The sequence below is a fragment of the Sciurus carolinensis genome, chromosome 8, assembly GCF_902686445.1.
Source record: "Sciurus carolinensis chromosome 8, mSciCar1.2, whole genome shotgun sequence".
Taxonomy (NCBI): domain Eukaryota; kingdom Metazoa; phylum Chordata; class Mammalia; order Rodentia; family Sciuridae; genus Sciurus; species Sciurus carolinensis.
Window position 1 is genome coordinate 144,768,875 of NC_062220.1, and position 13,790 is coordinate 144,782,664.

Here is a 13,790-nt window from a genome sequence, read left to right on the forward strand (position 1 = left end):
TTTCAGAGTATTTAGTAGCACTTTTCTGATCACTTCACATGCCATAAATAGTGTTTAATTCAAAATTAGTTGTTTATATTTGGGATATTACTTACCTAATTTGAATACTTTATTTTCACATAGTTCTTTTAAATATTATTGTACTCTTAGTTTGACTGAAATAGGAAGGAATCTTGCTTTGCTTTTACTTTTAGTTTTTTTTTTTTTTTTTTTTTTTTGCCGTGCTGGGGATGGAACCCAGGGCCTTGTGCTTGCAAGGCAAGAACTCTGCCAGCTGAGCTATCTCCCCAGCCCTGCTTATACTTTTAGTAAAGATAGGTTTAATTGAGCAGCATTGAAGGCATACCTTTCAACTTATTTCAAATTTGCCTTTTTTGAAGAAAAAACAAAAATAAATTTGCCTTCTGTGGTATTTATTTACACATTTCTGTAGTTCTTTTTGTACTAGGGATTGAACCCAGGGGCTCTTAACCATTGAGCCACATCCTCACCTTGTTTTTTAGGTTTTTTTTTTTTTTGAGACAGGGTCTCACTAAATTGCTTTAGGACCTTGGTAAAAACTGATTTCTGTCTCCTTCCTGTCAGGTTTTAAAGGCAATTGGTTTACAGAGAACTGGGAAGCAAGAGGAAGCCTTCACCTTGGCACAGGAGGTGGCAGCCCTCGAGCCCACAGATGACAACTCCTTGCAGGCACTGACTATTCTTTACCGGGAGATGCATCGACGTGAGTTTCTTTTTTTTTGAACTGGGGATTGAACGCAGGCATCAACCACTGAGCCATGTCCCCTAGCCTTGTTTTGTATTTTATTTAGAGATAGGGTCTCACTGAGTTGTTTAGTGTCTCGCCTTTGATGAACTTGCAATCCTCCTGCCTCAGCCTCCTGAGCTGTTGGGATTATAGGCATGTGCCACTGTACCCTGCTTTCCATTGCTTTTTTTTTGGGGGGGGTGGTGGTGGTGCTGGAATCGAACCCAGGGCCTTATGCTTACAAGGCAAGCACTCTACCAACTGAGCTATCTCCCCAGCCCCCTCCATTGCTTTTTAAACCTGAATTTTACAGGTTTTTTTTTTTTTTTTCTTTATTATTTATTTGTTCTTTTTAGCTATGTACAATAGAATGTATTTTGACATATCATACATACATGGAGTGTTCCTGTTTTTGTGGTTGTATATGAGGTGGAATTACACTGGTTGTGTATTTGTATAAGAACATAGGAAAGGGGCTGGGGTTGTGGCTCAATGATAGAGCATTTGTCTATCATGTGTGAGGCACTTGGTTTGATCCTGAGCACCATATAAAAATAAATAAATAAAATAATTAAAAAGTATTTAAAAAAAGAGCATAGAAAAGTTATGTCTGATTCTACTCTTTCCTATTCCCAACCCCCTCCCTTCTCATTCCCCTTTGTCTAATGTATTGAACTTTTACCATACCCCCCTTGCTTATTGTGAGTTAGCATTCACATATCAGGACATTAGGTTTTTGGGGATTGGCTTATTTCACTTAGCATGATAGTCTCCAGTTCCATCCATTTATTGGCAAATGCATAATTTTATTCTTCTTTATGACTGAGTAATATTCCATTGTGTGCATATATACCACATGTTTATGGTTTTGGCTAGTTTTTCTTTTTTTTTCCTCGTTGTACTGGAGATTGAATCCAGGAGCATTCTGTCTCTGAGCTATATCCACAGCCCTTTTCTATTTGAGACAAGGTCTCTCTAAATTGCCCAGACTGACCTTGAATGTGTGACCCTCTCTTGAGTAGCTGGGATTACAGGTGTGCCACTACCACACCTAGCAGTTTTCACATAGTTCTGATCCAGTTCTGCTTTTTGTCTGATTTACTTGTCACTCATGATTTGCATGGTTGATAGTAAGGAGATTAATATGTTAAGCATGATTGATTTGTGAAAACTTTGGACAGAGAGGTTAGTTTACCGTATTAAGTTTCTTGAATTGAAATGGATAAAGCAAATTCATTTGTGACCTTATGATTTGCTAAATAAAGTCCTTATCCTTGTTTTAGCTTTAATTTTTTAATTTTTATTTTTTGGATACCCTTCTGGGTATTTTAACTTTTCAATATGGAAAATTTCAAACAAACAAAAGTAGAATAGCATAATAATCCCATTGTACCGATTGTCTATCTTTAGCAATTATTAACACATGGCTAGTTTTATTTTGTCCATATCTTGCTCCACAGTATTTCAGAGTATATCTATCATTTGGTAAATAAGTTGCCTTAAATAAAGTTTTTATTTAAACTATGTTTATTAAATAAAGTTTATTGTTGATTTCTTATATAATTTATTATGAAATATTATGTTTTTTCATAATACATATTATAAAAGTATATTTCATGTAACATACTAGTAAATTTGATGCATAATAATGAATGTTCATGAACCTACCCCCCAATTTAAGAAATACAGCACTATTTAGTATTTTTTTTTTTTTTTAATGTGGTGTTGGGGCTCAAACCCAGAGCTTCATGCATTCTAGGCAAGCACTCTACCATTGAGCCACAACCCTAGCCCCTTATAAAGCACTATTGATAGTAGAAAGACTTCTCAGTTCCCCCAAGAAAGACTTTATATCCTGAACAGCTTTTATTCATTTCCCACCTCTTTCCCTCCCTACCTCCCTTTCTTCCTCCCTTCTTTTCCTTATGCTAAGCAAGTGCTCTACCACTGAGCTATATCCCTTGCCCTCTTGCTTTTCTTTATGTACTTACCACATTTATTTTCCTAAGTAATAATACATTATTACTTGATTTTGAACTTCATGTAAATGGTTTTTACAGTGTACTCTGTGATTTGCATTTTTTATCGAATATCCAAGTGACTGTGCTCAATTCATTTTCATTGCCAGATAATATTTCATTGGAGGACTCTGGGCATGTAATTATTATGTCATAGGATGAATGTCAACATTTTCTAACTGTTGGCAGTTTATGATTTTTTCATATCCTTGTCAACACTTGGTGTGTTTTCTTTGTTTCTTCTATTATTCTAGGGTTATATGCATGCTCTGCATGCATTCTACTCAAGCTAATATTTGGCATTCTTTAATTTTTTTGGAGATTGACCCCAGGAGTACCACTCTCCCACAGAGTTATATTTTTTATTTTGAGACAGGCAGAGTCTTGCTAAATTGCAAAAGCTGGCCTTGAACTTGGTGATCTTCCTGTTTCAGCCTCCTGAGTTGATGGGAATATAGGTGTGTACTGTTGTGCCTGGTGGAATCTTTGGTATTTTTATTTTTAAATTTTTTAAAATTTTTATTAGTCGTTGATGAAACTTTATTTATGTGCGGTGCTGAGAATCGAACCCAGTGCCTCACACATGCTAGGCAAGTGCTCTACCACTGAGTCACAATCCCAGGCCCTCCTTGGTATTCTTAACCTTTCAAACTTTTGCCAACCTACTAGGCATAAAATGTTACTTTATGGTTCAATTTTGTTTTTCGTCTTTATAAAAGATAAAACTTAAGAGTTGAAGTATTATGTCTGATTACTTAGATACTATATTGATTTAGATATATGGATTCTCCCCCAGTGTTTAAGAAAAATAGTTTATTATGGGCACATGGGTGCACACCTGTAATCCTAGTAACTCAAGAGTCTGAGGCAGGAGAATTTCAAGTGAGGCCAGCTTCAGGAACTTAGCAAGACTCTTAGCAACTTAGACCCTGTCTCAAAATATAAAATAAAGAACTGGGAATGCTTAGTGATAAAGCACCCCTGGGTTCAATGCCCAGTTACCCACCCCAACCCCCGCAAAAAAAAAAAAAAATACATTTCACAAATGTCTCTCTGTACCAGGTATTATATCAATATGAGGCAAAGATGAAGGATACTCTTCTGCCTTGATATTCCTCATAGTTTATAATGGGAAATGGATCATTAGGCTGTATACTGCTTTGTATATTAATAAATGCTGCAATAGAGTTATTTATAAGATTCTAAGATTACAGAGGGAGACAGTGATCCAATAGGACTGGAGAAGCAGAGATGGTGTTCAGGGAAAGTCTTGCAGAAAGGATTACTTTTGAATTGGTGTTGGATCATGCTCACTAAATAGAAAAGAAGAAAGAAGAATATGTGCAGAGGCAAGAGTATGAAGGCATGGAGTTATGGTCATCACAGGGAATCTGGTGAAATAATAAATAGTTTGATGTATCTAGAGGATAAAGTCCTGGGGGGAAGGGAGGAGAGAGAGAGACCAGGTACTACAGGGTCCTAAATGCTATAAATGTGATGAGGCCTGATCTAATATATGCTTCATCCCAACAACATCTAGCAAGGGAAGAGTATGACCAGGTAAGGCAAAGTAAATATCTCTTTTTTTTCATGAAATAAGAGACAAATTAAAATGCTGTTAGGGTTTAATTTATTGGAGTATGACTAAATTTTATTTCTTTTTATCTTAGCGGAGTTGGTTACAAAACTTTATGAGGCAGCTGTGAAGAAAGTGCCCAATAGTGAGGAGTATCACTCCCACCTCTTCATGGCCTATGCCAGAGTGGGTGAATACAAGAAAATGCAACAGGTAACTTGATCCCTCAAACCTACTGGGCTAAGGGATTTACTATTAGAGGTAAAAATCTCTTTAATGTTAAACTGCTATGAGTGAGCGTGTGTGTGTGAGTGTAGAACTGAATTTATATATTTGTGTGTGGAGATCAACAGTTATGTATTGTATAAATTCTTTAAATGTTTTTTTTTGGTAAGGAACTGATTTTTTGTGGGGCTGGGTATATAGCTCAGTTGGTAGAGTGCTTGTCTCGCAAGCACGAGGCCCTGGGTTCAATCCCCAGCACCGCAAAAAAAAAAAAAACTGATTTTTCTTTTGTGGCTTGATGGTATATTTTGTTTGATTTGGTAAGTCTGTGTCAAAGTGTCCCACTGTGTCAGATTCCTATTAAATTTTCAGAAAATGGGCAGAAATCCCAGAACAAAAAGTGAACAGACTACAGAAACTTTAAAGTTTATATCCAAATTATAAACTTAACTTGTTCCTGGCCTGCTGCGATTTTTACATCTACCAGAGGAAAATGCTTCATTGTCTGGGATGGTGTTCTTTTGTTTTGTTATTTGTCTGCCTGTGATGACATATTTGCCAATTATCCTATTTAGGTGTTCTTTGTATACATTTGAAGGAACCTCCTTTGGACATGTTTGAATTAGTGTGTTGGTAAAGCTGATGTTCCAGAAAAATGAAACCTGTACTGTTAGCTCATTAAGTTAGGAAGTCAAGTTAGTGTTTCTGTTTTTATTTTTTCCCCAGTACTGGGAATTGAATCCAGGAGTACTCTACCGTTAGCCTGAATTCTTTTATTTTTTATTTTGAGACAGGGTCTCATTAAGTTGCTGAGACTTACTTTGTACCTGATATCCTCCTGCCTCAGCCTCCCAAGTATCTGGGATTACAAACGTGTGTTGCTAGGGCCAGTTTAAGCTAGTATATTTTAAGAATTGCTTTTTTATAGTTGGGTGTGGTGATGTATGCCTGTAATCCTAGTGGCTTAAGTGACTGAGGCAGGAGGATTGCAAGTTCAAAACCAGTCTCAGCAATTTAGCGAGACTCTAAGCAACTTAGGGAGACCCTGTCTCTAAATAGAATATAAGAAGGTACTGGGAGACTGCAGTTGTAGCTCAGTGGTGAAGCACTTACCTAGCATGTGTGAGGCACTAGGTCTGATCTTCAGCACCACATAAAAATAAAGTAAGGTATTGTGTCCATCTACAAGTACAAAAATAAAAAATAAATAGATAAAATAAAGGTGTAAAAATATGATCACATTAAAAAAATCATTTCAAAAAGGGGGGTGGGACTGGGGATGTGGTTCAGTGGTTAAGTACCCCTGGTTTTGGTCCTTGGACCCCACAAAAAGAATTGCTTTTTGTGGGTATAATGTGTTCTGAAAGCAAAGCTTTTTTATTTTATCTTATTATTTACCTGAAATATTAAACTATAATAATAGATAAACTGGGGTAGGGTGAAAGATACCATGTTACTATAAATCTGTCTTCCTTAAAATCAATATTCATATTTTTTTTTTTTTTTTTTGCGGTACTGGGGATCTAACTCAGGGCCTTGTGCTTGCGAGGCAAGCACTCTACCAACTGAGCTATCTCCCCAGCCCTCATATTTCTTTATACAGGTTTTAAATTAGAAGAATTTATTTTTTGCCCAAATGTAATTCCTTTTAAAAATTTATCATTGATTTATTTAGTAATATTTTCAAAACAAGTATTCAGAGATTATCATTTTATTTTTATGTAAAATGGGAATTTAAAAAAATTGTTAATACGTACATATAAACATTTATATATATATATATGTGTGTATATATATATATAAATGTTTAACATTTCTATTTCTGGGGAAAAAATATATAATTTTTGGGGGGTTTGGGGTACCAGGAATTTAACCCAGGGCTTTACAACTAAACCACACCCCCAATTCTTTTTATTTTTTATTTTTAAGACAGGCTCTCATTAAATTGTGTAGGCCCTTACCAAGTTGCTGAGGCTGGCCTTGAACTTGTAATCCTCCTATCTCGATCTCCTGAGCTGTTACAATTACAGGTGTGCACCACCTACAGGTGTACACCACTGCACCTGGCTGGAAATATATTTTAACAATGTTTCTTTCTTTTCTTTTCTGTGCTGGGTTATTGAACCCAGGACCTTGCAGCTTGCAATGTAAGCACTCCACCAACTGAGCTATATCTGCAGCCCCAAGAATGTTTCTTGAATGCCTGTGTATAGGGATATTGTTAAGAGAAGTTATGGTTCATCTGTGTGATAAAATGAAATGCAGTATCATATCCTCCCCCATAATATAGTTATGTCTATTTTATTGACATAGAAAGATGTTTCCAATATATGTAAATGAGAGAAACAGGTTGTAAATTGCCTTCTCTCAGTCCCCTCACATCCTTCTTAATAAAGTTTATAACTCTAAGCATATGCACCAAAATTTTACCAGGGTATAGAGCTATAGCTCCTTCCATTTTTTAAAAAGCATATGTTAATTTTATAATCCAACAGAAAATACACACATGTATACTGTATATATACACACATTCATAAAAAAAGATAAGTTCATACAATAGTGATACTCACATAAATTTTGACAAAAGGGAAAAGGAATCCATACTGCTTTAACTTAGAGACAGTTTTCATTCTTGCATATCTTAACTTGACATGTTGCCAATCTTGATTTTTGGAGATATTGCTTTAGTGTGGTTTAACAAATTAAGTTGTTTAACATGGTTTAACCATATATTGCTTTTGCATTATTCCATTCTTCTTTTTTTGGAGGGTGGGGTACTGGGGATTGAAATTGGGGGCACTTTGCCGCTGAGGTACATCCCCAGCCTTTTTATTTTATTTAGAGACAGAGTCTCACTGAGTTGCTTAGTGCCTTGCTTTTGCTGAGGCTGGCATTGAACGCTCAATCCTCCTGCCTCCAATCCTCCTGCCTCCATCTCCCAAGCCACTGGGATTACACACGTGCGTGCGCCACAGTGCCTGGTGCCTGCATTATTCCATTCTATATTGGAAGAATGAAGTAGTCTAATTTTCTTTCTTTCTTTCTTGTTTTTGTGGTGCTTGGAATGGAACCCAGAACCTTGTTCATGCTAGGCAAGTGCTCTACACTGAGCCACATCCCCAGTCTGGAATGTGTAATTTTTTTTTATTTTTTATTGTAGACAAATGGGATACATGTTGTTTCTCTGTTTGTACATGGCGTAAAGGCATACCATTTGTGTAATCATAAATTTACATAGGGTAATGCTGTTTGATTCATTTTGTTATTTTTTTCCCTTCCCCCCCACCCCTCCCACCCCTGGAATGTGTAATTTTTATACAACCTTCGTTATTGTTTAAAAGGTAGTTTATAATTCTTTAACACACATATTTATTTTATTTATTTTTAACATTTATTTTGAATGTGATGTGTCAAAGGTAACAGGTATTTAACAAATTTAATGTCATGTTTCATGAGAGTAAAGGCTTTTGTTTTGTTTAATGCTGAGTCCCCAGTTCCTAGAGTAGCATCTGCATACTAAATATTTGTTAAATGAATGAATAATTTATGTTGAGGAAGGGAAGCCAGGGAATCAGAAGATTTACGTGTCTTCTATTCTAAATCATATCCTTGACAGGTAATATTTAAAACCATCGTAAATGAAGAGTTGTCATTCATTCATTTGTACAATTAGACTTTCCTTTTCCTGTAAATGACATTCCTGTTCTGAGTCACCAACTTATAGCTATGTTTTTAAAACTTGTCTGTCATCAAAATTTTCTGAATCTACAAGTCTGCAGGATGATAGGGTATGGGCCCGAAAGTTTTGTTTTATTTTGTATTACATTTTTATATTCATTTCTGATATTATAGTCTTTTTTTTTTTTTTTTTCACTGAATGTCATTATAAAAAATGTTTTCTTAGCTGGGCACAGTGGTGCGTGCCTGTAATCCCAGCAGCTTGGGAAGCTAAGGCAGGAGGATCACAAGTTCAAAGCCAGCCTGAGCAAAGTGAGGAGCTAAGCGATTCAGTGAGATCCTGTCTCTAAATAAAATACAAAATAAAGGGCTGGGGATGTGGCTCAGTGTTTGAGTGCACCTGAGTTCCATTCCTGGCACCACCCCCCTAAATTTTTTTTTTTTTCTTAAATAAGTAAAATTGACTTTCCAACACTTTTTATTCCTTACCTCCAGAGTATGTGTACCCTAGTGTTCGTTTTCTCAGGTGCTTTGTCTTATCCTGTATGTCCATTCCATCTGCATATCATCTTGATTCTGTCTCCACAGTGCTTTTAGTTCTCTTCTCTATTTGATCTACTTCATCCTGGTTTAGAGCCTCCTCCCCTCTCCTCTTTCTTCCTATTTTGTCTTTTCACTGTACTGCTGATGTGCTCTTCCTTGAGGAGTATAGTTTTGTATTTATCATTTCCCTACTTTCTGGAGACTCCTTTTTGAAATCCTTATACCAAAGGTACCTCTCTCTACCTTTCAGCCCTTTCCCCTTAATCTCAGATGTCTTTTGCTTTTCCTTCTTTTCTTCCTCCCTTCCTTCTATTCTGGGGCTCTAACCCAGGTCTTCCTGCATGCTAGGCAAGCTCTGTAACCACTGAGCCCTCTTGACTTACTTTCTTTAATTTTTTTTTCAGACTTGTTTTTTCCCTACTCAGATTTTATATACTCACCCATTTATTCCAAATGTACTTGCCTACTTATCCTCACCCTGCCATCTTTGCCTAGGAGAGACATTCTGTTTGAGGTTCATGGTCCATCTGGAGGAGTGCTGCTTTGGAGAGGAACAGGTCTTTAAAATAGCTTATTTTTCCTTTAAATTAATATGTGCATTAAAGGAAAAATAAAAACAGAAGCAAAGAACAAAGTCATCCAGTTCCAAGCACCTTAGTTAGATGTGTCCCTCCAGGTTGTGCACATACATATACAACATCCCATTTTGTGTGATTGAGGTTATAGTGTGTATCATGCTTTTCCACATATTGTATTCACCAATTCAAAATCCCAAAGCTACATCTCAAAACTGAGTATTTTTGATAACCAAGAATACACTATACCAACTCAATCTGTTAAAATAATTGTAATCTTTTCTTGGGGACTGCCCATTTTTCCATAAAGAGGAAAGGAAATAAACCTATTTCTGGAAATATCTAGCATGGTGTTTGTTTGTTTTGTATTGGGGCTGTACCACTGATCTACATCCCAAGTCCTTTCTTTAAAATTTTTTATTTTGAGTCAGGGTCTTGCTAAATTGCTGAGGCTGGCTTTGAACTTGGAATTCTCTTGCTTTAGCCTCCCAGGTTGCTGTTTAATTACAGGCAAGTACCACATGCCCAGCTCCTAGCATAGCATTTTTGTATATGACTGTTTAAAAAAAATTCTTTATTTTTTTGGGGGTCACTGGACATTGAACACAGGGCCTATCATGTGCTAACAAGCACTCTACTACTGATTTATATCACTATTGTTAGTATATTTGTATACTTCTTTTCTTAGTGTTTTCTTTTTTTAATGGTAATGCTGGGTTTTGAACCCAGGGCTTTGTGCATGCTGAACCTGTGGGACAGAGACTCAATCTTTCTGTCTTTGGCAGGGATAATTTCTTCTGCCTTATAGGGCTCCCTGAACTTTTGGAAATGGACTGATGATTGGTGAAAGATTAAAAGATATAAAGTAGCAATTATTATAGCTGATGGAGTTCTTAGATTCAATTACTAGTTGGCTAATAATGGACAGATTCTCAGTTATTGAATAGATGTATTTCACTCCATTGTGCTGTCCCTGCTTTGAAGTATTTGCATATTATTACATTTCACTGTGAAAAGGTTAGTTCTTAATTAGTGATATCTTGAAAGAATCCAAGTATTTTCCTAAGAATTATTTTTAAAAATTATGTCCCAGTAAATCTTTTCTGATATTTAAGTTCAAATACACTCTGGTGTTTTTTGCTCATTTGTTTTACTGTAACTGGCTAATGTGTCTTCAGTAAAGATTGCTTATTGTTATACATTTAGAATTCAAATTTTGTGTTTGCTTGGTTGTGTTCTAGAACTATACTGAATTGCAGTGTATTCTAGAAATATTGGACTTTTAATTTTAGAAAAATCTTGTTCAAAGGTGAAATATCACTCGTGATGTAAAAGTTCACCTTTGTGATTAGCCCTGTTGCTGTAGCCATCAAGTTACTAGGCACTTCAACCAACTGGGATATTTAATTGTGTTGCAGTTCCCTTGGGAAACTTCTTGCCACATATCTAGATTATTAACTGGTCTCTGTATGATGTTTTCTGAAATAAGTATTTATGGCTCTCTGTCTTTCAGGCTGGCATGGCTCTGTATAAGATTGTCCCCAAAAACCCTTACTACTTTTGGTCTGTGATGAGCTTAATTATGCAAGTGAGTATGGCATTCAGAATGGAATTGAGGTTTGTCTTTAAAATCATCGTAATTAATGTCTTCTGAATATCTTGGGTAATAATGAGTTGCAGTGTATGTCAAACAAGGACTTTACATATTATCAGTTGACTTTTTTTTCTTAAATCCCAGTACTGGGATTGAACCCAGGGGTGCTCTATCACAGAACTACATCCCCAGCCCTTTTTGTTTTTATTTAGAGATAGGGCCTTATTAAGTTGTTGAGGCTGGTCTAAATTGTAGTCCTCCTGCCTCAGCCTCACCGGCAGCTGGGTTTACCGGCATGCACCATTGTGCTGGCCTGTCAGTTGACTTTTTAAATTGGGGATATTTGGTGTTCTTTCAGACTTGGTATATCAGTTTATTTGTATGCAGCATGGAGTGTATTTCCTCTGAATCTTTGATCCCATTGCTGGGTTATTGGATCAAGTTGCCTTGAAATGTTTGGTATTTTAATCTGATGTTTATTTTAAGACACTATGTTAGTGAGCAGGGTATTGAACTGGGTGGTCTTACTTTAGCATTTCTCCTTTCTGAACTTCAGTTTGCTCTTTTCCAAAATGGAGACACTTATCTCCCAGAACTGCTGTAAGGACCAAAGTGAGATTTTTGTGTAGCAGAGTGTAGGGAGGAAAGAGATAAAATGTGGTGATTAAGAACAGATATTTTGGGGTCAAACATATCAGCCTTCAGATACACATGACTTTACCACATGTCTTAGAGAGCTTTTGGGGGACTCTCTTAACCTTCGTTTCTTTATAATATTTACCTTGAAAAGTTGTTTGCAAGGGATAAGTGAGCTCTGAGTGGAATCTCCAACACTATTAAAATTATTAACATGTTAATTTTAATTATCAACTTAAGTATAGCTAATAATGAAGTGTATGAATAGGAGAAATTGGCATTTTCTTTCTCAATATGTTAACATCTTAAGGAAAAAATAAAGATACTTGAAAGGGCTTGAGGAAGAAAAAGTATCCAAAAGATTTTCTTCTTCAGATACTTCATGATGTCCTTGATCTTTATATATTTCTAGAGAAATGTATGAATAACCTATTTAAACATTATGTCATATAGTGGAAGTTCTGTATTTCAAGAATGCATGGGGTGGTGAATCTTGTTTTCTTTTTGGTGACACTGGGAATTCAACTCAGGGGAGGTTCTACCTTTGAGTTACATCTTCAGCCCTTTTTATTTTTTATTTTGAGATACTTTCTCACTGAATTGCCTAGGCTGGTCTCAAACTTGGAATTCTCCTACCTCAGCTGCCTGAGTAGCTGGAATTATAGGCTGGGGACACCACACCTGGCAGGATGATGAATCTTTAATAAAGAAATCTCTTGTAAAGCCAACTACTCTGTAATGTATCTACTTGGAAAATTTAGATTAGATCTGATGTTTGACAGAGTAGAGTGATAAGTATGGGCCAATGTCACAGTAATGCAGAGTAATATTAATAGTTCAAGCAGAGAATTAGTATTAAACATTTATTTTCCCTCTTCTAGTCTATATCAGCACAGGATGAAAACCTCTCAAAAACGATGTTTCTGCCCCTTGCTGAGAGAATGGTAGAAAAAATGGTGAAAGAGGACAAAATAGAAGCTGAGGCTGAAGTGAGTGTTTGAAGGCCAATTGTTGTGATTTCATTATTTTGATTGTACCACTATTTTATATTGCAATATTATGTACTGTTGCTTTGTTCCAGTTGTATAGATGGATTTTTCAATCTTGTTATTTGTGTAAAGGTGAAGCTTTGGAAGCCCTCTGTTTAAGTATAATGAACACTGAGCTGTTTCTAGCAAATATTGTAAACTGAGATGTGTATGGAAGGGGAAAGCACCTTTGTCTGATTATCACTATCATTTTCATCTCCTTTGAAGATAGTATTCTCTTGTATTAAATAATTTTTGAAAACATCCATATGACTATCTTATTGAAAAGTTTTAATGATTGCACTTGTTTGTTTCTTCTATAAGGTTGAACTTTATTACATGATCCTGGAACGACTGGGAAAGTACCAAGAAGCCTTGGATGTCATTAGAGGGAAATTAGGAGGTAACTTTTAACGTTTCTTAGAGGTTTTTTTTTTTTCTATTTAAATAGGAAAATTGTTAATTGAATCCTGTGTATGAAGAAAGTCCTTCCTCATACAAAGATAGGAAGATGTGAAACAAAGATACGAAGACATAAAAGCATCACTTGTGATTTGTCACCTTGTTATGTTCTTCATGTTGTAAATTTATTTTTAAAAAATATTTTTGTTTTTGGTACCAGGGATTAAACCCAGGGGTACTTAATCACTGAGCTGCATCCCCAGCCCTTTTTGTTTTTTATTTTGATACAGTGTCTCACAAAGTCCTTAGGACCTCCCTTGCTAAGTTGCGAGGTTGGTCTCAAATTGTGATCCTCCTGCCTCATCCTCCCAATATTCTGGGATTACAGGCATGTGTCACCATGCCTGACTAAACTACTTTTTAATTGAAAATAATTCATTGATTCAGAAAATTCAAGGAGTATGAAAGATAGCCTAGATCTGTAACCCCTACCCCAGATTCTCTTCCATTTAATATTTCTTTATGTCCTTCAAAAGATATATGTTCCCCTCTGTCTTTCTTTTTTAAATTTTTAAATTTTTGGTACTGGAAGTTGAACCCAGAACCCCTTTACCACTAAACCACATCCCCATCCTTTTTATTTTTTATTCTGAGTCAGGTTCTCATCAAGTTGCTTAAGAGCCTTGATAAGTTGCTCAGGGTGGCTTTGAACTTGCCATCCTCTTGCCTCAGCCTCCTGAACCTCTGGGTTTGTTGATGTGGGTTTT

At 36.1% G+C, this 13,790-nt stretch overlaps 1 protein-coding gene across 3 annotated transcripts in view; it reads left to right on the forward strand.

Annotated features, from left to right (window-relative positions):
- Naa25 (N-alpha-acetyltransferase 25, NatB auxiliary subunit) overlaps positions 1–13,790 on the forward strand; it is a 67,352-nt gene that overhangs the window by 9,359 nt on the left and 44,203 nt on the right. For all 3 annotated transcript variants that reach the window (XM_047561486.1, XM_047561484.1, XM_047561485.1), the window contains exons 3-7: positions 586–724; positions 4,437–4,555; positions 10,877–10,951; positions 12,475–12,582; positions 12,946–13,024. In XM_047561486.1, coding sequence (XP_047417442.1) covers positions 586–724; positions 4,437–4,555; positions 10,877–10,951; positions 12,475–12,582; positions 12,946–13,024 — 520 coding nt within the window. The remainder of the gene's footprint in view (positions 1–585; positions 725–4,436; positions 4,556–10,876; positions 10,952–12,474; positions 12,583–12,945; positions 13,025–13,790) is intronic.